The 24,875-nt window shown below is 52.2% G+C and overlaps 7 protein-coding genes across 7 annotated transcripts; 2 read left to right on the top strand and 5 right to left on the bottom strand.

Moving 5' to 3' along the window:
* Positions 1-425: 425 nt before the first annotated feature.
* Positions 426-806, bottom strand: BDP55DRAFT_654389 (uncharacterized protein). Its single transcript, XM_060574256.1, has 3 exons — positions 756-806; positions 671-700; positions 426-617 (listed from the first exon to the last, which is right to left on the bottom strand). The coding sequence occupies exons 1-3, from the start codon at positions 777-779 to the stop codon at positions 456-458; spliced, it is 216 nt and encodes a 71-aa protein (XP_060432838.1). The 5' UTR covers positions 780-806; the 3' UTR covers positions 426-455.
* Positions 807-1,191: 385 nt separating this feature from the next.
* BDP55DRAFT_654387 (uncharacterized protein) lies at positions 1,192-1,603 on the bottom strand. Its single transcript, XM_060574255.1, has one exon. It carries the CDS (start codon positions 1,492-1,494, stop codon positions 1,198-1,200), a length of 297 nt encoding a protein of 98 aa, XP_060432837.1. The 5' UTR covers positions 1,495-1,603; the 3' UTR covers positions 1,192-1,197.
* Positions 1,604-4,476: 2,873 nt separating this feature from the next.
* Positions 4,477-9,852, bottom strand: BDP55DRAFT_691876 (ABC transporter; the record flags this gene model as incomplete). The annotated part of the gene is made up of 15 exons (XM_060577036.1): positions 4,477-4,702; positions 4,876-5,250; positions 5,309-5,389; positions 5,449-6,070; positions 6,131-6,246; positions 6,296-6,367; positions 6,424-6,547; positions 6,608-6,943; positions 7,002-7,164; positions 7,223-8,001; positions 8,055-8,288; positions 8,352-8,637; positions 8,730-8,959; positions 9,042-9,579; positions 9,628-9,852. The coding sequence occupies 15 exons, from the start codon at positions 9,850-9,852 to the stop codon at positions 4,477-4,479; spliced, it is 4,407 nt and encodes a 1,468-aa protein (XP_060432836.1).
* A 3,932-nt stretch (positions 9,853-13,784) lies between these two features.
* On the top strand, positions 13,785-15,367 carry BDP55DRAFT_430282 (uncharacterized protein). Its single transcript, XM_060567519.1, has 4 exons — positions 13,785-13,898; positions 13,951-14,131; positions 14,189-14,832; positions 14,887-15,367. Exons 2-4 carry the CDS (start codon positions 13,963-13,965, stop codon positions 15,064-15,066), a joined length of 993 nt encoding a protein of 330 aa, XP_060432835.1. The 5' UTR covers positions 13,785-13,898; positions 13,951-13,962; the 3' UTR covers positions 15,067-15,367.
* A 1,685-nt stretch (positions 15,368-17,052) lies between these two features.
* On the top strand, positions 17,053-19,058 carry BDP55DRAFT_546361 (endonuclease/Exonuclease/phosphatase; the record flags this gene model as incomplete). Its single annotated transcript, XM_060568645.1, has 4 exons — positions 17,053-17,336; positions 17,408-17,784; positions 17,838-18,655; positions 18,720-19,058. The coding sequence occupies 4 exons, from the start codon at positions 17,053-17,055 to the stop codon at positions 19,056-19,058; spliced, it is 1,818 nt and encodes a 605-aa protein (XP_060432834.1).
* A 366-nt stretch (positions 19,059-19,424) lies between these two features.
* Positions 19,425-21,990, bottom strand: BDP55DRAFT_629118 (heterokaryon incompatibility protein-domain-containing protein; the record flags this gene model as incomplete). The annotated part of the gene is made up of 2 exons (XM_060571983.1): positions 19,425-20,945; positions 21,226-21,990. 2 exons carry the CDS (start codon positions 21,988-21,990, stop codon positions 19,425-19,427), a joined length of 2,286 nt encoding a protein of 761 aa, XP_060432833.1.
* Positions 21,991-23,850: 1,860 nt separating this feature from the next.
* BDP55DRAFT_629117 (putative methionine-R-sulfoxide reductase SelR) lies at positions 23,851-24,646 on the bottom strand (the record flags this gene model as incomplete). Its single annotated transcript, XM_060571982.1, has 2 exons — positions 23,851-24,251; positions 24,406-24,646. 2 exons carry the CDS (start codon positions 24,644-24,646, stop codon positions 23,851-23,853), a joined length of 642 nt encoding a protein of 213 aa, XP_060432832.1.
* Between the last annotated feature and the right edge of the window lie 229 nt (positions 24,647-24,875).

The following is a 24,875-nucleotide window of genomic DNA, read 5'->3' as shown; positions in this document are numbered from 1 at the left end:
AGGAGCTCATCATTTGCATATCGTTTAGAATAGATGCCTAAGACGCTGTTGCTGGAGAGGCGCATGTGAAGAATCTTGTAAAGTATGTCCAATAACATGGAATTAAGAAGATGCGAGCTACGTTTACTTTCTGTGTGATGAGACTGATAGTGCCGTGATCTAGTGGGTGAATGGTTCGAGATATAGGAAGAAGATACGAGCCCCGAAAAGCGCTCGATAGTACGGCTACCACTGTGACTGCACAAGGTCCATCGTTATCAACATACTACCCTACGACCACTCTCTAATGCTGGAGAGTATAGGTGAGAAGAAACATCAGTGCTCCTAGACGAGAGCTCATGTCCACTCTCCGATCCTTGTCCCTTCTGTCCGGCGGCAGCGTCTTTGAGGTGAGAAACCCACGCCCTCGCTTTGGTCTCAATCGTTTTCTCAAGCTGTAGTTGCTTATGGTCAGCTCATCCATGCTCACGGGAGATATTGATACTACTGACCTCAGTGAATTTGAAGATAAGCCATACAACAGATGTCAGAAGTGAGGTAACGGTGGCGAAAGGGATGTAAGTCCACCAAGCAGGCTTCGCTTTGTCTAAAATGTCGATGTTCATGCCGAACAAGGTCTAAAGGTTTACCATCAGTATGTGTTGCAGAACTTTCAGCTTTTGAGTCTAACCCCTATGAATGTTAGTGGCAGAAAGATGAACTAGTCAAGGTCTCAGCTAATCTTTCTCGTCTATAAATGAGGAAGGTGATGTTACCGTAATCCAGCTAAGTCGCTTCATGCTTGTAGACGAATGAACTGATTGCCGAGCTTCCTTGATAGAGACAAGATTGCATTCCTATGGTACTGTAAGTAGTAGACCCACCACTTGGGCAAGGCCCTCTCAAAGTGTACTCACCAGCTGAATGAGATCTCTCGAGTTCTCATCCAACTCACTAAGCTTCTTCCCGACCGCAGCGGAGAGCTGATCTATCGATTCTGTGAGTTCTTCGAGATCGCCGGTCTCGTTGTGCTGCAGGCAGTACTTCCTCGCGAAATTTCGAATCTTGGAAGCGACCTTGGAAAGGTTGTGACGATGGCTGAGCCACCTTTGACCATTCTCAAGCAGGTGATCTAGGAGCTCCGGGTCAGATCCCTTGGACTCAATGATCCTCTTGCGAAGCTGTGGTATTGCGATGTGTCAATGACCTTCTTGGGAGTCAAACCATTTGGGAAAACATCAGGGAAATACGCACATGGAGATCCACGAGATTGGCATCGCAGTAAGCCAGCCAGGTATGTTTGACATGAACAAGAAAGTGTCTCAGAAATACCGCGCCATTATCCGGAAGCCAAATGTGTGGCATGGTGGTGAAGTGGGCTTTCGTGCGCCATTGCTGGGTTTTCTCATCAAGAAAGACGTCCCAGCAGAGCACCAACTGTTCGCAAGGTAGAGCTTCGTCGTTGTTGGGAGAATTCCACATGAATGCCTCGATGTAGTAGGTTATATGACTCATGTTGTCTTCTTGTGAGATGATCTTGAGGTCCAATTCTTCAATCTCAAGGTTGTCTGTCAAACGACGGAGCTGAGGTGAAAACGGGATGTCGCCGAGGATCTGTTGTTGCCTATTGAAGATGTAAGCGCTCCCGTTAGAGGTATCAGTGAAGGGGGGCACTTACAATGAGAATCTCTCCGTCGGCCCCCAATCCTCGAATCGGCGTCTATCTTCTGGCTTCAGCCGTAGAACGGTGGTGTTATCATCTCGAAAGATCTCCAGAGTCTGATCGTCATGCCATCCAAGCGCCTTGCGGAACTTGGCCGTGTTCACGAAATCAGTGTACCCTCCTTTGCCGATAAGAAGGCGGATTATGTCGCTATTGCGGTTATTGAGCGCTATAGCAAGTGGGGTTTCACCCCCCATGTTTTGCACGTTGACGTTGGCAGCGGCGGACAAGAGATCCTTAACTATCTTTTCAAAGCCCCGGCGTACAGCGTGATGTAACGGGGTATCCAGCGAGGCATCGGCGATGTTGACGTTGTACTTGCCATCGAGCAAGATCTTGATCAAATCCCTCTTTTCGGCTACGACAAGCAGTGAGAGGGTGGCTGTATCACTCCGGCAAAACAATCTGACTACCTTATCCTGTTTGTAATAGGCAGCCCACCAAAGGGGCGTCCGGCCTCTTGTATCGACGGAGCTCAGTGGTGCAGTTCCTTCGCTGAGGAGCTCTTCAGCAGCAGTTCGTGTCCCAAAGTAAGCTGCCAGATGAAGTCCCGTGACTTTCTGCGGGGCCCGTTGCGTGTAATCGGGTGTCCTAGATGAAGATTGCTCAATGAAAATTGCCTGGCTCGACATCTCGACGTTGGTGCGGTTGTCTAGAAACCTCATGGCGGCTGCAACAGGTTCCGAGCATGCCTGTGTGTGAAACCCCCAGTGGCAAGCAGCGTAAAGAAAGAATGGATTGTGGCTTATTCTCTCCTCAAAATCTTCGTCCGACTTGCAGAACCCATCACCGGAAGCTACCCTTGATAGCTGCCTTAGACAATAACTGACAATATTGTCATGAATCTTGGGAGCTCTTTCACTTCTCTCATGCCAAAAGTAGTCTTTGACAGCGCTATGAAAGAACTCAATCGACTGAAATCCCTGCTCGGTGTTGATAGTAACTATTCCGTGCAATGCAGATACGATCTTTTCTGTTGTCGGGGGCACACGCAGGTACTCCGAGACATCTGCCACCAGAGCGTGCTGAAGCTCCAGCATTGTGAGTGCTCGGTTAGAGAAAGTCAGCCAATTGATGACGTGGAAAGCTAGCCCTGATTGAATATGATCTGAACGTGGTTGGATCAGTCCGCCGAAGACTTGGTTCAGATGCCGACGTTCCTGAGTCCAATGTCTCAAGAATTGTTGGAACTCGAACTTCGTATGCATCGGCGAAAGTTCATCGACAATACGACTCGCAACATGAAAACTGGGTTGGCTTAGCGACGAACCTTGATTCAAGACTGGTGGATCGCGACTTACATCCCCTCGGTTGCTTTAAAGATAACATCGTAGAACTCGATGTGTTCTGGGTTTGCATACGACGCTGGCGGTTTTACCCGGGAAGCGATGTATTTCTTCAGGTCTGCTGTGTCTGAAACCGGCAGTGACAGGGTCGCGGCTGAGATGTCTTCGTTCGTCCGAGACATCGAAAAGGTTGAAGTAGCGAAGATCTTGATGTCGATCTCAGCACGTAAGCGGCTGAAAAGAGTAAGAAGACTGCCGGAAACTTCAAGATCAAGCCTGTCAAGTCCGTCCAAGACAAGTGAGATGCTTGCTCTTATGGCTTCACGCTTCGTGCCAGGGTGACACAGCAGCGACTCAAGGGAAGTCAGACCGTTGGTGTTCCCGATAGTGTCACTTTTTCGAGGACTTGAAAGCTTCGCCAGCAACTCCATGTCTGTGCCGTAATCAACCTCCGCGAGTAGTTGCTGAATCAGACATCCCGTGAGATAATCCATTTGCTGAGAATCATTCTCGCAAGATAGAAAGAGTACTATACTATCTGGATTTCTCAACTTATCAAGCACTGCGGCAGCTAGGACTGACTTGCCCACACCCGGCGGACCAATGCAGAAAAGTGTCTTATTCTTCTCGTTCTCCCATTGACGGTACACTTCCCTGTCAAATATCCAGCTACATGTTCCAGGGTGTCGAAGGGCCACATTTCTGCGATGTGTGTCTTTTATGTGCTCGGCAGGAGGCAATGTCTCCTGGAAGGCATCCCATGATTGAAGCTCCATCCTCGACTGTAGCAGGAATTGTTTTCGAAAGGTTTGGATCGCGACGGAGATCGGCTACAATTCAAAGCATAGATAAACTCGGGAATAAAATGAAGGATAGAGATGAGATAGAATTAAACGTAATGGGGCAATGATCATAATGATAGAAGCGCCTGGACAGAGTCAAGAGTGCTGCAGATCGCTTCAAATGAGGCGGCAGCGAGGCAAGGCGGCTCTGCATATTCAGCCTGCGTAGTCTGCGCCTGGTCATGAGCTGTAACAAAAGCGCACTTTGAGCTCGGGGTTAATACTGCGCCTGGAATAAGATGGCATGGAAATTTCTATTGGGTAATGACAGCCGACTTCGATATAAATCGAATAAGCTAGTGAAATGCCTGTCTCTTGCCGCCAATAAAGTAACAACAAAGCAATTGCCGATTCTTGCTGACAATACAATTGATGTAGTAGGAAAAGAGGGTGTGGAAGCCGGCATGATCCTACAGCCTTGACTTGTTTCCCCTCATGTTGTTTATGAGAGACCCCTACGGCTCAGTTCTACGAATACGAGGGGAAGGAATCATGTTGCCTTGGACGGAAAATGACAAGTGAGATGAATGAATGTTTTTCGTGTTGAATGTTAATGAAAAGAGGGGTATCTTGATACGTTACAAATACAAATGCTGAGTCGGGATATACACTCATCTTACAATCCCTCAGATCCCTCCTATTGGGTCTACTGTGCCACACCTAATGACCGCTCATACAACGCCTTGAACGCCGACTCGCTCCTCAGAAGCTGACGAGGCTCTCCATACTCGACGACCACTCCTGAATCGACGACTGCAACCCGGTCAAAGTCCAGTATTGACTCCAGCTTATGTGCTATAGCGATGACGGTCCAGTCTCTGAACCACGAGCGGAGGACCTCATCGATTGTTTTGCTAGACTTCTCATCCAGACTATTTGCACAGTCAGTTTCTGATCTACTCGAGGTGACATAGGTTGGTGCCTGCGTCATGGACTCTTGCACAGAATATGAGGCATCCAAGGCAGGAAGACCCGATGGCAGTCACGAGGGCCTGAATTGCCAGCAAGACCTCCATGCAGCAAAAGAAACAGAAGTCGAACCCACCTGCTCGTAATCTCATCCAAAACAAGCACCCTCCCCTTCCTCAACATAGCCCTAGCAAACACCAACAACCGCGCCTCACCCTGCGAAAAGAATTTTTCATCAATGATGGCATCAAGACCGCCGCGCTCCTCGACTTTATCCCAGAGCTGCACCCTCTTCAAGACCGCTGTGATCTCCCCGTCCGAAGCTGTCTGGCCTGGGTCGAGATTCAACCGCACGGTGCCGTCAAAGATGTAGGACTCTTGCGGGACCGCAACGATCTTGGAGCGGACGTATTCGTGGGGCAGCGTGGCGATGTCGATGTTGTCGATGGTGATTGTGCCCGAGTCTAGTTCCATCATGCGGAGGAGGCAGAGGATCAAGGAGCTTTTGCCGCTGGATGGAGTGTTAGTTGCCTTTGACTGTTCGGAAAAGGAGGTACAGAATGACTTGCCTGCCTGTCCGACCGCAGATTGCAACCTTTCGACCTGGTTCGATTGAGATGTCAACGTCTTTGAGTACGGCACCAGATGATCTGTCACATCGTCAGCCCCACACTTCCAAGGGAAAAGGTGTGTAACTTTTTAAACTTACGCATAGGATGTTGTCACTCCACGGAGCTCAACGGCTCCTAGACTAGGCCACTCTCCCTCCAGCTCCGCAAGCTGCACCCTCGAGCCGTCCTCAGACGCCGTCGTCAAAGAAAAGTTCCTCACCCTCGCCACCGCACCAAGCGAGACCTCCAACATGACCCAAGACGTGATAATCGCTTTGACACACCCGCTAAAAGCCAACACATTCGTCAACGCAACACCAATGAACCCGGGTCCGATCTGCTCTCTCAGTGTTGTGACTAAGACAATCAGGACGACGGCGATGACTGCAATCACCATGTCAACCGAGAAAGTCAGCCAGCTCTGGAGACATGCGAGGAGGTACTTCGGTCGCTGCGAGTCGTCTAGCCGGCAGAGGTTAACCTTTTCAAAGTTGTCTTCCCAGCGGAAGGCTCTAATTGTCGCCAGACCTTCGAGGGTTTCGATTAGTTGGGAGTATAAGGGTGCTTTGTGCTCGATGTCTAGGAGGCGCATTTGTCTCGAAGTGCGGAGGTAGAAGTGCTGGATGGCGTAGAATGTTGGGATGAGGAAGGGGAGGATGGCGGCCATGTAGCGCGAGGAGACGGACATGACTATGAAGCGGGCTACGCCGAATGAGACGCCTGATTTGGTGAGATGTTAGCTGGCCTTCGGTTTTGTTATGGGTTAAGGGTTATGCGTACCTACGGCCAGGCCGAGTGCTGCGGCTGGCAGCTCCATGTCGATTAGTTGAAGATCTTGACTGAACCTGTTGACTGTGATGCCGCTGTCCACTGAACTGTGAAATGACATGGGCGCACTGTCTACGTCAGTATAAAGACCAAGGTAAAGTCGGTTGTGTGCCTTACCGAGATGTGGTGTCTAGTAGAACACCGTGGAAGTAGACTCCTGATTTGTTGATGATGACAATGAAAAGTTGCCTAGAGTCTCTGGTCATCAACGGCTCTACTGACCTTTCTACAAAGTAGGTACTCACCACATTCCGAAGAGCACCGAAGCTACGGATCCAGCTCCAAGAGCCGCGTAAACACCGAGCCACTTGCCCAAATCTTGATTCGGTCTCTGTTCATTGGACTCCGCCCACCACTTGAGCCAGATATCTGGCGATGGACTTGTCAGTCTTTAATGATTTCACGGGCAGAGAGACCTTGTGAGCTTACCGGGAAACGAGTCGCAGAAGGCAAAGACAATCATGGCACCAGCAAAAGTCGACAGGCTGAACCACCCAGCTGCCCTAGCATAGAAGCTATACATCCTCCAGTCGCCAAGCTGGCGGGCGGAGTCTGCTTGGTCTTCGAGAAGACCGAGGACCGTAGCTGGTGGTTTACCGTTTGCTGTTGCCATCGGCAGTAAGGCTGCGCTATCGTTATCGCTTGTACGGGCGTGTTTGCTTGGGGAGTTTCGTAGTCGGTCGACTTTGATGGATGCCTCGTTGTCTGCAATTCGGCCTTCATCGTTGAGGAGTATTACATCTTCGGCAAAAGGGACTCGGCGAGCTGTCGAAAACTCATTAGTAAGACATGAAGGTCTTACGAGCCGACGAGGGGGACTTACAATCGGAAGATGCTAAGATGACAGTCGTATCCGTGTGACGCAGTAAGCCACTGGTGCCGAAGAGGTTGTTGAAGACGATGTCTTCTGTGCTAGAGTCTAGACCGCTGAAAACATCGTCAAGCAACAATAGTTCTTGCCTTGCGTACAAAGCGCGAGCAATGGCCTACCATGATGTTAGCTACTACTTATTGCCCTAGGCAAAAGACAGTTTCTTGACATACCAGACGATGCTTCTGACCACCACTCATGGAAATCCCCTTCGTGCCCGCTACTGCATTATCTCCATTCGGCCAATTAGAAACATCTTGCTCTAAAGCACAGGCCTTCATGATTGTGTAGTACCAGGCCGGATCGAACGCGGCGTGGCCGGTGATGATGTTCCGCACACTGTCGTTCGGTATCCATGCGGTTTGGCCACAATACGTGACGCCAGAGAAGCTGGTGGAAACGGTGCCCTTGAAAGGCGATAGTTCGCCTAGTATGCACTTCAGAAGCGTCGACTTGCCGCAGCCCACGGGGCCTAGTACCAAGGTGAAAGCTCGCCGCCGAACGTTCCAGTTGTCGATATCGATGACTGGCTTAGCGTCGTCTGACCAAGAGAACGTTCCCTTTACAGAGGCGATGATGTTGGAGACTAGATTGGCGTTTGTTGACTCACTTTGATGCATGTCGGATAGCTCGAAGCCAGGGGCTGGACCGGTAGCTTTTGGAGACTCTATGATGGACCTCCCAGCCGCAGCGGGATTGCTACCCTCGCTAGAGAGTCTGGCATCAACTCTTTCCTTGCCATTCAAGAAGTCTTGGATTCTCTGGAAAGATGTCATAGCAGCAGCCAGTATTGGGAGCCCCATGACAATGCCAACCAACGGCTGGTTCACGAGTATCAGAACAGAGTACGCAGTGAACGCCTTTTGGATCGTCAGAGTATCGCCAGTTCGAGCGGCTGTCGCAACGAATGTGCTGAAGGTAAGAATTGGAGACCAAATCGGCGTGCAAATCACTTAGGTAGTCTCAGCTTACGTGTCACGGAGATGAGATAAGAAAGAAGCTTACAAAACATCATGGAGATGCCCAACAGTACCCTGAACCTCCTGGAAACCTCGAGCTCTATGGTTCTAAGTTTTTGAATCACTGAAAAGGCAACATCATTGAGGCCGGATATCTTGAGCCATTTGATGTTTCCTAGCGTCTTGGAGGTCGTCGAGACGCGGTCTTGCGAGGCTTTGATCCATTCCGCGGATGCTTTGCCAGTCGGAACGGCAAGGAAAGCTGTGGTAAGTAGGACAACTATCGAACGATGTCAGCCTTTGAGGCTCTCTCCGAGTAGGCCGAGCTTATGTTGCATCCTACCGAAAACAAGAGCCACGGGCATGGCACAGGCAGCCCCGAGCTGCCTGTAAATCAGGTATATCCCGATCCCAATCTCGAGAAGCCCACTCCAGACCTCGTGGAGCTGTGTGATGCCCTGGCTGATGGTCTCGCTATCGGTTCCGACCAAAGTTAGAGCTCCCGAGGGACTGACGTTGGGCGACGTCAAATCCAGCCTCAATGCTTTTCGATAGACAAGTGCAGTCGTACTGCCCCTCGTCATGGAGGCCGCACGTTGATTGCGCCAGTCATACTGGCCGGCCGAAACCTACAACGAAATATCTCAGCCTCCCGCACTTTGAGTAGTTCTAGAACGCGTCCCTTGACCGAGAGCGAAAGTGGCGGAAACACAAAACCCACAGCAGTACCGGTATAAACGATCACGTACGCCCCTATCAAACCAAAACCACGATTATTGTAGGGCTGCTGCTGAGGCTGGCTGGCAAGGCGAATGGCCTCGTCAATTAGAAACGGCTGGGCGTAGTTGAAGGCGATCTGGAAGAGTTTCGGGACGATGGCCGCGGAAAGAGGGCCGGCAAAGGCGCGGAGCCAGGTGCTGAACAAAGCGCCGGGTACCGTCTTGTCGGGGACTTTTTTTTTGGGTGGTGTCAGTCAGATATATTAGTCCGCGGGACATCTTGTGTTTTAGTTTGGGGGCCGAAAATAGATTACCTTGGTCCCACGCGTCGGCGAGTTTTCTGTAGAGCGGCTCTGAGGCTAGCTTCGGGTCCAGTGGATAGAGGTCATCTAATCGAAGGATGTTTCTGTATCCATTGATGAAGAGTGACGTCAACCAGAAGAAGACTGATCTATTGAAAGTACCGCTGGTGACCTCCTTGGAGTATCCTTTGTGTTGCGAGACTAGGATCCTGCGCTTCTCTGTTGATTCTAGAAGTATCATGACAGCTCTGACGGCTAGCGTACAAGTGAAGACGGCGGGTATGGTCTGATGGGATCCCAGCATCCACAAAGTTCGGGCACGGGCAGTGTCAAACAGAATTGACAGAAACAGATAGGTTGACAGGATGAATGACGGCCTGACGGAGCGTTGATGGGCGAGCCATGATAGAAAACCCAATCCTATCGAGGTAATTAGACTTAGAGTGGCGGTGGGAATGGTTGCGGGTGTATGAGTGATAGTCGTTGATGGTGTTGTGGTCCAGAGGACCAGAAGAACGAGATTCAGAACAACCAGGGAAATGGTTGCAGACTTTCAGAGATCAGCCACTGTGGTAGGAGGCAATCTGCCAGGACTGACAGCTTTGAACCAGCGCAGGGTGCTGGGCACGACTTTGACATCGGACCTTGCCAGGCGTAAGGTACAAGTGGGGAGCAACAGCAGGAGGAGAGATTGCAGGGGAATTGCTAGTATGGCTTCCTCGAAGAAAAGTGTAAAGTCGAATCCGCCCCGGCACAATTCTCCGGCCCACGGACCGAGAGAGTCGTCGAGGCCGGAAGAACAAGCCGGCTGCGGGACCCACATGGTGCGAGCGGGCACCGGGCACACTCGTGTCGCTGATGGTGTTTCAAGACCAAGGGAGTGAGGCAATTTTAATCAAAGAGAGATTTCAAACAAAACATGGGCCAAATGTAACGCTTTGTGACTTCGTTTAATAGCAATAGCGTCAAAACGAGGTGCCAAACTGAAGAGACCAGTTCCAAAACAGAGTTGCAGCGTGACCAAACTTATGGCACGTCAAGACAGCAGGAAATAAACGGAAACGTTATGTGGTCGACTGGGAAAAGGACAGAACAGAATGGAAGCGACGGGCCTGCATTCGCCGTATTACATGCCGCAATCCTTCGTAAAGTCCCAGGTCGGAGGCAACAGCCTTAGGCAGAGCGGGCAAGTTTGCTGGTGTTGACGTGGAGTTGCCAATCAAATCAACGTGTCCCTGTATCGAGGTGCGGCACAGCGGCAGCTAGACACAGCCACCCCGTGAATTGCCCAAAGCGGACGCGGTCTCATCTTTGACTGATGGACCAGATGACAGTCCACGTCAACCGCGATGGAGGATTGAATGTCCGATGTAAGAAAGGGACGAAAACCGATCGGCTCGAAGCAGCAGCGCCGAGCAGCATTTTGGTGCTAGTCAAGGAAGTTGCATCGGACGACTCGGGCCCCGTGCATCGACGCAATACGGCGTATGAGTTTGGTCAGGCAGGTCAGGTGTGTGAGTCTGAGATGAATGGATGGATGGATGCAGCAGCACTGACAGGAAAAGGCAGGAAATCTGGAGTCGGGGACCGATGGGCGCATCCAGTCTGACCGTGGAACCGTCCAAGTTAGAGGTTTATGTTGATGAGATGACTTTCTCCAGACTTGAGATGATTGATGTGGCGGGTGTCATGTAAGGCAAGGCGTGTAGTGTAGAAAGTTGAGAACCTACTGTTCCGTTGGGTAGCCTACGTAGCGTGCCTAGGTGAAAGACGGCCATAGGTAATTGACTCATCCGGGAGCGATAACGACATCTGACCACCACCATCACGTCGTCTGAAGTTGGTCCTGTTCATCTTTGCTAAATACAGAAATGTACGATTCGAAGCAGAACGGGTGTGTGCAGAGAGCAGAGTCATTTGGAATCTCAACTTTGGGACAGCAAGGAACCTTATGGTACCAGCCATGCGGTGTCCCACGTGTAGAAGAGCCGCAGTGGAAGGGAGGTCCCAACCACATCTGAAATGGGGACTCGTCACCTCCCACGTGATTTGGACTGTGCTTCAGCCTCTGTTGATGCACATGCAAGGTACATTTACACAGCACCTACCTTACCTACCTTACCTACCTTAAGGTACCTTGGCATGGGCAACGATGGAAAGAAGTAAGAGACAGAAAGGGAAAGAGTGAGAGGCTGAGAGCAACAGTGAAAGCAAGCAAGAGCGAGGAGACATGGAGTGACAGCCACGTGATTCCGATGGGTCTTGCCAAGACGGGAGTCACAATGGGGCCTTCCTTCTGCTCGGGTCAAGTGTAGGTGTATCGACCACATCGCGTGACAGGGCAGTCACTACTCCGGACTCACAGACTGCTGCTGCCATGTTGGGAACTTGGGGCGAATAATGACTGGGAACCTGGAGGGCTGGAAGACAACCTGGGAATACAATGGAAAAGCTGGGGTCCGTTGGGGAGAAATTGAGAAGGAGGGCCCCCCCTTCAGTCAAAGTAATGCGAACCGTCCGTCTCCTCTTCATTTTTGTCGTGGGGAAAGCAATGCACCAGCATCATTGACCAAGCTCCTCTCTCCTGTGTCTGATTTTCCTCGCTCGCCGATCACTGCTCTGCTCTCCCGCCTCCTTTCTCCATGATTTCCCAAACAGGATCGCAGCACATCCGTTCATCCCCTGATTCTCCTCGCCAAAATGCTTGGCCTCTACTGTAATTCTCGAATACTGGAGCCGCCCCGGTGATCGCCAGACTCCAGAAGTCGCCTGAGGTCTGATTCTGACTCTGACTCTTACTCTGACCCAAGCCAAGAGCCCCAAGACTCCAAGACTACTAGGTAGAGTCGGATTCATCAAGGAAAAAACAAACCAGGCCAGAAAGACTAAAAGAAACCAAGAGATTTCTGATACTCGCAACCAAGGCCGGAAGCATCGCCAACACCGAGCGCCTCTCTTGGTATTTCTTAATTCTGCTCTGTTATTCCCACCTCAACAAGAACGCCATACTGCTGTGGTCTTGGCCAGTGTTGCGCGACGATCATCGCCCGACTTTGTCAATCTCCTCGAGACAGAAGTCCTTGGCAATTCGATGCACCAGTTGAAACACCGTCCCTTCTCTCGACTTCGGTCCCTCAACCCTCGAGCCATGTCACCAGGGTGCGGAGACTCCCAACGTTGCCTTGTGTTCTAGCCCTCGGCATTTATTGTGTGAAGGGATGGGAACGGACGGCATGGAATGGGACGGAATGGCGCAGCAACCGCAACCCGCGGCACCGCTTCCAAACAAGCATCTCTCCAGTCGAGATCCCCCAATTTCTAAATGCCTAAGCAGACACTGCAAATCAGACAGCCTTCAGGAACAGTAGTGCGGCGCAAAAACGGAAGAAGGAGAGCGATGTAACGGTATCGACCAGGGCCAAGCTTCAAGCCTTCAACGCTTGAGTGCGGCTCACAAATCAAGCTTGTGGGGACTCGGGGCCTGTCTTAGGTACTTGCAACACCCTACGAATACAGATACAATTACGGCCATCGTAACCGGTGCCCTAGCAGAGATCCAACAATTATTTGCAAATCCTGCCATTCAGACCACTTTTTGCTTCTGCAACGCCTAGGGGGCTGGTTCTGATTCACGAGAGGCTCCCCGGCTTGTCAAGAAACAGCCCAGGGTGCATCGTTGCAATTCTGAAATTTAGACTTCGTCGCTTCGCGCATGCTCATCCTTCAAACGCCATCCCAGCAACTCACCTCTTCAAATGGGCGGCATCCCACTCGACACCAGTGTCTTGGGATGGAGACAGTCACGCAGCGGGAAGGGAAGACTCTAGGTAGTTGGGAAGCGAGAGGCGTTCGCGATTTTGGCCAAGCGCCCTTTTTGGCGGTGTTTCATCCCAGGTTTGACAACCTGTCCTCCGATCAAACCGTTCAACCCCCATGGCTGTTCCACTAACCGCAAGGTACGCGACCTTGGGAATACTACCACCACCACCATTATCACCGCACAAGCATCAACACATGCCAACCAGGGCAGGACGGACACTAGTGTACTTCCCACGTTCTGTGTGTAAGGGATTATGGATGCAGCCCAGCCTAGTACCAGGTCTGGCCACCGTCAAGCAGCCACCACCGTTGGGTCCCCATTCCACCTCCGCAAGCCTTAGTTCTGGAGAGGTACAAGAATCCGCCGCGGCGGGGCCGTTCTGAATCACCAACCGTCTGATCAACAGTCGCCCTCCATGGTCACCACCGGCACCCTCAACCGCAAACGCATGGTAGCGATGCCCATCATCAATCGGCTACAGACACCTTTTCTGCTCTCTCTTTATTTTGGGACCTCGTCTCCGCTTTCCCCGGCTCACGGCTGCTCCGGGGTTTGGCGCGACATGGCGCCGTCGTGATGCTTGGCACACACCTCTTCCCATTCGCCATCACTCTTTTTCTCAAACTGAGGACCCGACTCCCCTGCTCCACCAAACTGCACTGCCCTCGCGATGGATCACAGTCTGTGACATGGCTGACATGGTGACATTGGGCAAAGATAGCGTTCACCTCATTTGTTTGACAAGACGTCTCAATTCCTTGGCACTGTGACCTCATGGTTGCAATTTGTGCCTGCTTTACCTGCGGCATGATATTCCGAGGGATCTGGATCCGAGTGAGATTCGCAGGAAGCTTATACTCTATATCAACCCAGCCCGATCTGGTTTTGATTTCGGTTTCCTTTCTCTCGACACTTTCAAGTCTTCAACACAACAACATTTCTGGTTCAGTTCCTTCACTTTGGCTGGTCCAGTCTTTCCTTGAGTGTCTTTCTCATTTCTTCCATTCTTGAATTCCATTCTCTCCAGGTTCTGTGAACCCTTTTCAGTTGTAAATTATACCATCAACTTTTTCCTTCATCTCTTTGACTAGAGACATTTAGCACTCCTTCAAAATGAAGAGCTCTATCCTCCTTTCCATTGCGGCCATCGCTGCCCAGGTCATCGCCCTCCCCACTCTGGAGGATCGATCCGTGGCTCTTCCCATTAGAGACCTCAACTTCCCGGCCCAAGCTGATGTTAGGCCTGTTCTGCGCCGTGGCAAGGGCCAGCAGGGCGAGCAAGGTATGTCAAAGAAACTCACTCAGAATCGTACGAAACCCATCTGACCTCCAACGCCAGCTGGTGACAACGCCGATGTCCAGCAGGAAGGCGAGAACCAAGGCGAGAACGGCGTAGCCGAGAAGAAGGCCAAGAAGGACGCCGCTGCAGCCGGAGGAGCCGGTGCCGCAGCCGGTGGTGCCACAGCCGATGCCGCAGCCGGCGGTGCCACAGCCGATGCCGCAGCCGGCGGTGCCGCCAACAACGGAACTGCCAACGCCGGAGGCAAGAAGAAGGCCAAGAAGGGCAAGAAGAACGCACAGGCCAAGGCCGCGGGCAAGAAGAACAACGCTGCCGCTGGTGCCGCCGGCGCCAAGAAGAACAAGGGCAAGAAGAACAACGCCGGTGGCGCTGCCAACAACGGAACCGCCAACGCCGCCGACGGCGCTGCGGCTGGCGGAGCTGCTGGAGGAAAGAAGGCCAAGGCTGCCAAGAACAACGCTGCCGCGAAGAAGAACAACGGAGCCGCTGACAACGCAGCTGGCGGTGCGGCCGCTGGTGGTGCCGCCGGTGGTGCTGCCAACAACGGAACTGCGAACGCTGGTGGCAAGAAGAAGAACGGAAAGAAGGCCAAGGCTGCCAAGAACAACGCTGCTGGAGGTGCCGCTGCGAAGAACAACCAGGCGGCTGATGGCAACAACATTCTCTCTTCCATTCTCGAGAGCGTAAGTAGCCCCAGAGACGTCCGCTGCTGAGCATCATCTAACATTTACTCGCAGATTGGTGGAGGCGCTGCAGGTGGCAACGCTGCCAACGCCGGTGGTGCCAACAAGGCCCAGGCTGACCCTCTTGCCCTGCTTAGCGGTCTTCTCGGACGTGATGAGGAGTCAGCCGACCTCGCAGAGCGTGACGACCACGAGCTTGTCCAGCGCGACGAGGAGGAAGCCGATCTGGAGTAAGCGGGAGTGGACGCTCTACTGTTGAGCGGCTCCAGATGTCGAGGCCCCAGGGCAACAAGCTGAGTCGGAGCCTGGGACGGTTCCGGGCGGTCCCAGCGATCACCGGAGCGGTTTTGACGGGCTCGACCGGTGGCAAGTCTGAAGCAAAGGTAGCTACGCTGGTAGAGCTGTTTCCGAGTGTGTCTGTCTCGAGGACGGAAAAGAAATGAATTTTTTTTGTTGGTGCGCACATCTTGCTAGCCTGATCTCACTTGAGATTTCAGTAGGCAGCTGTTCCTGTCGTCGCCGAGGGGCATTCTGAGGCATACACGGGAATCTTCACTCAATGGACAAGAGGTCCTTGGGATTTGTACAACTCTTTGTAATGTTCTGGGACAGTTTTCATTTGTAGGAAATTGAGTGAAGGTGTGCACTGCAGTTTTTAGGTCAAACCCCCATCTTGTAAAAGATTAGTTGTGATACCATGATGGCGAGGATTTGATTAAGTTCAAAAGTCTCCAAATAAGCGCGAAATGAGCGGTGATGCATCGGTGGACTTGAGATTCGAGACGAGATTCGAGACTGAGTGGCCATGAGTGAGAGAGTGAGCGTGGTTCATGATGTTACGCAAAGAATGAGGGTAAACAGCGACTGTGATGTGAGAAACTGAGGGAGGGTCCTGCGGAAGTCGAGTCAAGCTTAGAATCTTGGTAGACTTGGGTCGGTGATAGACAGGGGCACATCCAGGGACGACCGGGGTTAGAGCTCCGGGGCCGGCGGTCGGTCATCGACACGTGAGGCAGATGATTGGCAGGCGATAAGGCGCAGATTAGCGGCCCCTCAACGACCCTTGTCGAGCTTTTTACGTAGTAGAGTACCTAGGTAATTGACTTTGCTCCTAGACTCCTCCCTCCACCTTTGCAGCAACCGCTCTCGACCAACAACAGCAAGACACCACGCGTCCACGAAGTCTTGGCCTCGAGAGCAGACTTGTCCTAGGAAGGGAGTTGGTCCGGCTTGTCTTACGGGTACGGATAGTTCGGTTCATCCGTCAGTCCATCTTGCTCTCCTATCATGGTTGGAAGTGTTGGCAATGACATACTGATTGCTAGTCTCTTTCCTTTCTCTATCTGCCTCACCTCACAGATATGGCCCAGGGTCTAAAGCAAAGCTGCTTTCTTGCATTCTCCTCTCGCCTTTCCCCCACACACCCGTTCTCAATTCAACCTTTTCGATATGCTCAGGCCGGGTTTTCCCCACTGAACTAGATACCAGCTAGGCCACTCTCCCGCCCTCGCAGGAAGCCTTCACCTTCCCGATTGAGCCATGGCCAGCCAATACAGCGCCGCGATGGGGGATTCAAGGTTAATGCGGGGCCCATCCATGATCCAAGGTCTCTGCCGGTGCCGTTAGCCCAGGTTTCTTATGACAACCTGACAAGAACGTGCCAGGCACGCATCGCTCTAAGAGGTCAGTTGATACGACCGGACCCCTGCTCTCCGCTCGATAGAGAGAATCATTGTCTTGCCGTCTTCCCTCCAGTGAGGAAGACCAAACGGCCTTGAGGATCTAGATATCGAGTGCGTAATATCGGAGCTGGCCGCGCCCTCCTCTCTCTTGTTGTCCAATCCTATCGCGTACATGGGCTCTTTGGAGCGCATCCGATGCGGCTTGCTCACATGCAAAGGAGGCAGCTCCCGCGATGCAAGGGCGGAATGGATCGCTGGATCCCGGGGGACCCAGCGAAGCGATATGGTGCAGCTTTCTTGGCACTTTGCAACTTTCTCGGCACGATACGACTCTGACCAGGGGAAACGGGGGACCACGACCGCGGGCTGAGAGAGGTTCAGCTCCATCCTACATATAGTGGTGACTTGCCCCGCGACGGGAGTAAATACGGACGATCCCTTTTGTTCCTCTCTTGCTTAGGACGTTGCGATCCAACGGAAGAGAGCTTCATTGTCTTTGATTCTCTCGTTTGACGCGCGGTGTAAACCTGTTGTCAAGATGAAGGTCACATCCCTCTTCCTCTCCGCCGCCGGCGCCGCCTCGGCCCTGACCATTGCCGAGATCAACGGCAACAAGTTCCTCTCCCCGTACAAAGACCAGTCCGTGACCAACGTCACCGGTCTGGTTCTCGCAAAGGGACCCGCCGGGATCTGGATCCGCTCGACCACGCCCGACGACGACGATGCCACCTCCGAGGCGCTCTACGTCTACGGCAGCACCGTTGGCACGAACTTGACCGTGGGCGACCTCATCACCCTGGATGGAAAGATCCAAGAGTACAGGTAAGACGGAGTCGTAAATCCCCAACGCCACCACGCCGAGCCCCGTTCCTCTAACAAAAGTCGAAAACCAGGTCCGCCACGAACTACATCTACCTCACAGAGCTCAGCTCCCCCACGAACGTCGTCGTCGTCTCAAAGGGTAACGAGGTCACCCCGCTCGTCATCGGCGTCGACACCCTGTCCCCGCCGACGGAGGAGTACAGCGGCCTCGACGGCGGCGACGTCTACGCCGTTCCCAACGCCGTCGCCAACATCTCCACCGAGAACCCCGTCCTCAACCCGACGCTCTACGGCCTCGACTTCTGGGAGTCGTTGAGCGGCGAGCTCGTCACCATCAAGAGCCCCGTTGGCGTCTCGCGCCCCAACCAGTACGGAGACACCTGGGTCATTGGCGACTGGCCCGTCACCGGCCGCAATGCGCACGGCGGCATCACCATGTCTGACAAGGGTAAACATTATTACGCTTTTCTGAACCATACCAGTTACTAACACCGCAAAAAGACTCCAACCCCGAAGTCATCATCATCGGCTCCCCCCTCGACGGCACAAAGAACCCCGAGTCTAAGATGGGCGACGAGCTCACCGAGATCACCGGCATCGTCACAAACGCCTTTGGCTTCTACCGCATCCTCCCCCTGACCGCCATCACAATTACAAAGAACGCCACCAACAACGCCCCCGCCACAACCCTCGTCAGCAGCGGCAACTGCAGGGGCATCACAGTCGGTGACTACAACGTCGAGAACCTCTCCCCGACAGTCGCCCACCTCCCCTCCGTCGCAGCCCACATCGTAGACTACCTCAAGACGCCCGACCTCGTCTTCGTCCAAGAGATCCAGGACGACAACGGCGCCACCAACAACGGCGTCGTCTCCTCCAACCTCACCCTCTCCACTCTCACCGCCGCCATTGAAACCAAATCCGGCGTTGTGTACGACTGGGTCGTCATCGACCCCGTCGACGGCAAGGACGGCGGCCAGCCCGGAGGCAACATCCGCGTCGCGTACCTTTACAAGCCCGACGTTGTCGAGCTCTACAAGCCAAACCCCGGTGGCGCGCTCGACGCTAATGAGGTTCTCGAGGGTCCCGCGCTCAAGTATAACCCCGGCCGCATCGACCCCACCAACACGGCGTGGGACGCCAGCCGCAAGCCCCTCGTTGCACAGTGGCGCGCCGTCAACGGGCCCGTGAACAAGACGTTTTTCACTGTCAATGTGCACTTTGCGTCCAAGGGCGGTTCCTCGTCTCTGCACGGCGATCCGCGTCCTCCCGTCAACGGCGTCGTGAACCCGCGTATTGAGCAGGCCAAGATCACGGGCGTACGTTCCCCTCCTCACTCCAAACTCTTTTAACAGAAACCGCAAGCTAACTCTAGAATTATAGTCCTTCATCGCCGAGATCCTCGCCCTCGACGCAAACGCCCGCATCATCACCGCCGGTGACTTCAATGAATTCGCCTTTGTCGAGCCCCTGAAAGTCTTTGCCTCCACCTCGGGTCTCATCGACCTCGACGAGGCGGTTGGTATTCCCGTCGAGGAGCGGTATACTTATGTCTACGATATGAACGCGCAGGAGCTGGATCACATGTTTGTCAGCCCTGCACTGGCGACCAAGAACGGTACAGCATACGAGCATATTCACGTTAACTCGTGGGAGTTGTATGATGATCTTGTTAGCGATCATGATCCTTCCGTTGCGCTGTTCAATGTTTGTGGATGTTGAAAGATATAGAAGGATGTTGAAGAATGTGGTTGCTCTTGAGGGAATGTTTATTCTCGTAGATATTATGTTTGTGCTGGATTGAGATGTATATGAGATATGAGGGTAATACATAATGCCAACTCCAAAACCTCTCCCTATGCCTGAATCGAGAGGTCGTATCAGGTGTGCTCAGTAATCTTTCCAGTCAGAAAGCGGATAACTTCGGCCTTCCAAGAACTACATTAACTCCAAGAGAACGAGAATACATCGAATGGCTCCTTGAACCCCACCATATCTTTCCGCCCTAGTGGCTTCCTCCGCTCGTCTGGTACAAATCGACGAAAATTTATGAAAGAGCGTATTCAGTCAGATAATATAGATATCCTCTCAGGGGACATTTTCCATTTTTTCGTCATGGGTGTCGTTCGTTCCGACGAATACCTTCTCGAAAGGGAGTAAATGCGCCTCTGTCTCTCTTATGGGGTCAAGCAGCGGTGCCCACTTCACCTTTGCTGCAGCCAGATGGTCTTGTCCCTGCTCCATCTGATCCTCTGAATTGTCAGGTCGGGGGTCCGCAGACTCCGCAGGAGAGTTGAGGCAACTGCCCTTCGTGAGGAGGGCCCAGATGTGCATGAAGTCGGCCGCCCAAGTATTCAAATAACTCCTTGAACGGCCTCCTCCTTTGTGCAATGTGTCTGAATCTAGGTTCAGAAAATCATGTAGCCACGGGATCACTCCGTCGCGCCGCATATCTCTTTGATACCCCATTCTGTTGTTCCCTTCCCAGACGGCGAAATGCATGACTTTTTGATCCAAATCCAGACTCAGAAGCGATCGGACAAAGTCGTCTAACGACCCAAGTTGAAACAGCTGTTTTCGGTAGGATTTCTTGAAGACATTGTCAAGCGAAGAGAAAAAGTCTCTCAGGCTTGGCAGGGAAGGATAATTATGAATCCATGTGAACTTGCGCTCATGGCTGTCACTTTTGTTTTTCTCCAAAACCCCCCCTTCTGCTGTTGGTATACCGCCACTTACACCCAATTCCCAGCTAAGAAACGCCGCAAGTCCTGTGCTGCTCATTGAAGAGCGGAAGGACGCTTCGTACGTAGTATATGTGGCACTGCCATCACGATTGGTGGTGGGATCCGCTTTTTCTCGTAGAAGTCTCTCACAGATCCCCTCGTCCTCCCTGAGATTGTATAGAGAACCTTGCCTTGGCAAAGTCTGAAGCGCCGGTTGTTGCTTATAGACGTAAATGGAGGTCAAGAGACTTCGCCCAAGGAGGCGTAATGAGCCCATGTCATCGGCTTTCATGTCCTCTAGTTCTCTTGTGTCAAGGGAGCGCCTAGCACATGCGTCAAGCTCCATCTGATCACGGACAGCCATCTCACTCAGTTGTATATAGTCCCGATACGACGGCCTCTGCTGGGTAGGGATCTTGTGAGGGATTTTCCTTCCGTCAGATAAATGTTTATAATTGTCGAAAGCTTCCAAGTCATCCGAGAAACGTCCTGTTGTTTCTACAAAACTCCAGAACTGCTTGATCTGCTGGCACATGGCTTTGATCGTGTCCCATGTTTGCTGGAGAAACCATAGTTCGCCACCGCTTCCTCTTTTGAGTACATACTGCCATGTAGAGAATAACAATATGATTCTACGATTGATCAAGTTGACACATTCGGTCAAGCGATCAATCTTGGGCTGTTGTGCAACGGCAACGAATCGAAATACTTTGGGGACCTTTGGCGCCGATGCGACAGGCCGAAGCACTACCACGTGATCTTGAAGACCACTGATTTGGAAAACTTCGTCGGTAAACTCGGCCCAGTCTGGTACACTTCCTGCCGAACGATACCCTGACATGCGATAGAGTTCGCCCGCCAGGATGCCCGGGGCCCTTCTCGGCATCTGGCGTCAAGGAAGTAATTCGAGAGTTGAGACATTTTGCGTCCTCGGAGGACTAAGGAACCATTGTGACAGAAACGTGGCATGGGCGAAGACTCCCAGAATACATCTGCGAAGTTATCTGAGATAAGTGTGGCTCTATGCAATCTATGTTGGCTGCCGACGACCAGTCCACAGCCCACGAGGGAAGCGGACTTGATGAGTTTGGCTGAAGTCCTGAAAATATTGGCAGCAAGAGTTCAGGACTTTTCGAGAGTATATGAGCAGTCAAGCCACTCAACACCTGCTCCTTGCTGAGAGAGTAGTCCGCAATCAAATCAGCTTGTTTTGCGCCTTGAAAAAGACCCAACAAGGCAAATATCTTGTCCCGAGGGTCTGTGGCCTCGCAGTCAGCTGTGGCAACCACAAATCTTGGAAGCTCTGCTAGATCCATGAGTTTTCCCCGAGGAAGCACGTGTACCCACTTTGTCTTTCGAGGAAGCTGATTCCCGTCAGAGATAGCAGTTGTTCTCCTTGTGTACGGATCGCCTACAGTTTTTTTGTTGGCCTTAGTCTCTACCCGTTCAAGGAAGTGATCCCATTGGTCACCGTGCGTTCCAAAGAGAACCCAAGGCTTGCGCTTCGCAGCTATCTCTTGGATCACCCATACTCTCTTGAAATATGATAGTTGTGTGAGGTCTTTGTGCGCAGGCAAAGATCTCCCATTCAACGTGTTCCATTTGTCGAAATTCCACGGAGGTGAGCTGGGGGGTTCCATGTTTCCTTGGTCTTCCCCCAAGTATATCAAAACTCTGATTGATGTTGCATAAATGTCTTGCATGATACCAACTTGATGGGACCTCTCACCCACGTCACTTTGGTTGATGCAGATGGCGTCGACCCATAGCGGTCTACTCCTACCGGAGTAACGCAAACGGCGGAGGGCATTGTGGCAATTTCTGGTAATCGGGAGAATATCCCAGCGCTTCCCGATATAAGCCCTCTCACATTTCGAAGTGTCTCCATTCTCATCCGCCCAGGTATACGACAGGGCTTCATACTCTGGCATGTCAGCCAGGTCCTTGACTCCGAGCTCAACTCGAATTGGGTCCTCGTAATCGCCCCCAAGTAAGTCAAGAAGCCTGATCTTCCGGGCGGCGAGAGGTTCGTATGCCGCCTCTCGTGGGAAAGGCAACCCAATTGGACAAAATTATCCGCTTGCTGTACGCTGATCAGGACGTGCTGCAGGTTTCTCGCTCGCATCCTGCGGTAAAGAAGCTTGCCGTTCTGTTGCCGGCCTTTTCGGCGAACTAGTATCAGAGGATTCATTCGATCGTTGCGCGTTGGGAGAGGAAGTTGGTGTTCCGAATGAAGTAGTTTCATGTGTATCTTCTTCCATAAAAGGCAATGAAGACGGCTATGTAAGCTCGAACGTAGCTTTCGATGGCGGGACGGGTATTGCTGTCTCGATGTGCGCTTTTGTGTTGCCTTTGCGAGGAGCGACACATTTTTCGCCAGCACAAATTGGGACACCCCTATCTTCTGAGAATCCGATACTGGTTGACCGACAGGAGCTGTCGTGCCAACTGTACATATTCGTGGTTGTTTGAATAGGGTATCGTTAGGCTGGCATATTAGAGTTGGAAGGATGACGACCGTCTTGGAAAAGCAATGGGCTGGAAGGAAGGGGATGCCACAGCTGAACATAGGAAGCAAGTACAGGCGGGGTATTTCAGGGCGCAATTTATGCCCAAGTTTCTTTCCTCTGGCTTTCCAATCAGATGCTACAGATTTGCAATTGCGTTCCTCTTTCTTAAGAATTGCATGGTGGGAACCTGCGACTGCAAACTTCACTGGTTCAAAATGCTCGACTCAGACGATGGCGCGGCCGCAGTGCCAAATACTCTCCAAATGCTACACAGAAGTCTGCCATGAGCTGCAAGTGATTGTGCCGGTCAAGCTGGCCTGGCCTTTGATTGGGTGTTAGGTCTGCGAGACGCCCAACGAAGAAGATGAGAGAGGCGATTCAAGCACGAAATGCGCCTTGGATGGTACAGCCACCACAAGCCTCAGCTGCCATTACCGATACCTCTGGACACACCCACACCTAAGACACCGAAGCAGCGTCGCTGGACACTCAAATGGGGAGGTTATATTTACATTGCGGCTAGCTAGGCCTTGCTGCGGACGGGATAATCGACGGAGCAACGCCGCATTGATTCATCAGAATGAGACAGAGGTGGTGGCAATCCGCACTTCACGTGGGAGGTAATTCATTCACAATAAGTGCCAATCTTTCAAGGCTGACTATGGTCTGATTATTGGCGCTTCGTAACAGGTATTGCACATTTATGTGTGTCCCTGCGTAAACGAATTCTGAAGTTTTGTTTCACACTAAATGGAAGCGACGAGAGCGAATCAAGATGTAGATCGTTCGGCATATATATTGGTTCCGGAGGCTAGTCGATTTCCTCTCCCTCGAGCTGCAAAACGCAGAAATCTTGAACGGTGTTCGAAGCTCACATGGAAGAAAGACGGGGACCTAGGAGCGGCTCGGAATGTTGCTATCGTCGCCTTGGTGCATGGCGTTGCCTTTTTCAGAGAAGTCCAAAGTTTAGACTAGACACGTAGAAGGCGTTCGTGAGAAACCTCGTGATTGCACGCAAACCACTTCACTTGAACAATGCGAAAGTAGTCAAGTTTGGATGTCAAGGAAGAAGTAAACACCCAACCCGCTATTGTACAGGCAAAGCCTGAAAATGTGCACAGAAGTTTACTTCAAGATACATATTCATATATCTTACATCTGTAGGTTCGATGTTAAGGTGGCCCGCGTGGTCGCCATGCCTCCCCTCTACTCCCTAAACCGAACTCTCAAAACTCAACGACACCTCTTCAGAACGCCGCTCCTCTTATCATCACAACCCCCTTACACCTTACTCTCCCCCTTCGCTCCCTCCGCACTCCCCTCCCCACCCTTCTTCTCATCCGGCGCAAACGTCAAACTCACACTATTGACACAATGCCTCTCATCCGTCGGCGTTTCAAACCCTTCCCCCTTGAAAACGTGACCCAAATGCCCGCCGCAGTTGGCGCACACAATCTCGGTGCGCGTCATGCCAAACATGCGGTCCTCGTGGCGGACGACGGCGCCCGGGAGCGAATCAAAGTAGGCCGGCCAGCCGCAGCCGGACTTGAACTTGTGCGTGGCCTTGTAGAGCGGAGCCTCACACCCGGCGCAGGCGTAGACGCCCTCGGCGGGGTAGTGTTTGTCGAATTTGCCGGAGCCGGGGGGTTCGGTGCCCTTTTCGCGGAGGATGCGGAATTGCTCTTGTGACTTGTTAGCGACTCATCTCATCTAACGGGGTTTGCAGTTCATTGTTTTCATCTCAGGCGGGGCACTCGACCTCAGGAACATGGTCAAGTAAGACGCTATGCATGAGATGAAATGAGACACAAATAGGCAAGCGGGGATTCAGCATACCCTTATTCAAAATAGCCCGCCACTCATCATCAGACCTCTTATCGGGATACGACATCTTATCCTGCTGAGAAGCCGAAGATCCAAACAGAGCGCCCAGGAACGGGATCGAGGGCATGGAAGCGCGGAGGAGCTGGCGGTTCGCTGCGAGGGGCGTCTGGGAGCTCAGAGACTGCGCGGCGCGGACGCGGGAAAAGTTGGAAAAGGTATAGACGAGGGTTGAGAGAAAGGGTGAAAATCGCATTGGGCAATTCTTTCCTGATTGAGAGTTGTAGTGTATCTCACCAGTCTTATGCGTTGGTGAGTTTGAGGTTGTTGTGGTACTTAATCGATGAGGTTGAGGTTGAATGGAGAGGTTTATATAAGGATGTCGTCTGAAGATGTTACAGGACGAGGGGTGAGAAGAGAGGCAGTGGAGGGCAGACGAAGAGTGACAAATCGGAGCACCGGGGTCTTGTCCAATGATTTGTATC

The sequence above is a fragment of the Colletotrichum godetiae genome, assembly GCF_030913485.1.
Source record: "Colletotrichum godetiae strain CBS 193.32 chromosome Unknown BDP55scaffold_9, whole genome shotgun sequence".
Taxonomy (NCBI): Eukaryota; Fungi; Ascomycota; class Sordariomycetes; order Glomerellales; family Glomerellaceae; genus Colletotrichum; species Colletotrichum godetiae.
This window is presented reverse-complemented; position numbering and strand designations above follow the sequence as displayed.

Excerpts from the sequence above, each read along its gene's own strand:
- BDP55DRAFT_654389 (XM_060574256.1), bottom strand. The coding sequence starts at position 779 with ATGAAGCGACTTAGCTGGATTACG. Across the intron at positions 701-755 it reads AGCGACTTAGCTGGATTACG|TTCATCTTTCTGCCACTAAC; the intron begins GTAACATCACCT and ends GACCTTGACTAG. Across the intron at positions 618-670 it reads TGCCACTAACATTCATAGGG|ACCTTGTTCGGCATGAACAT; the intron begins GTTAGACTCAAA and ends GTAAACCTTTAG.
- BDP55DRAFT_654387 (XM_060574255.1), bottom strand. The coding sequence starts at position 1,494 with ATGAGTCATATAACCTACTACATCGAGGCATTCATGTGGAATTCTCCC.
- BDP55DRAFT_430282 (XM_060567519.1), top strand. The coding sequence starts at position 13,963 with ATGAAGAGCTCTATCCTCCTTTCCATTGCGGCCATCGCTGCCCAGGTC. Across the intron at positions 14,132-14,188 it reads GGGCCAGCAGGGCGAGCAAG|CTGGTGACAACGCCGATGTC; the intron begins GTATGTCAAAGA and ends CTCCAACGCCAG. Across the intron at positions 14,833-14,886 it reads TCTCTTCCATTCTCGAGAGC|ATTGGTGGAGGCGCTGCAGG; the intron begins GTAAGTAGCCCC and ends ATTTACTCGCAG.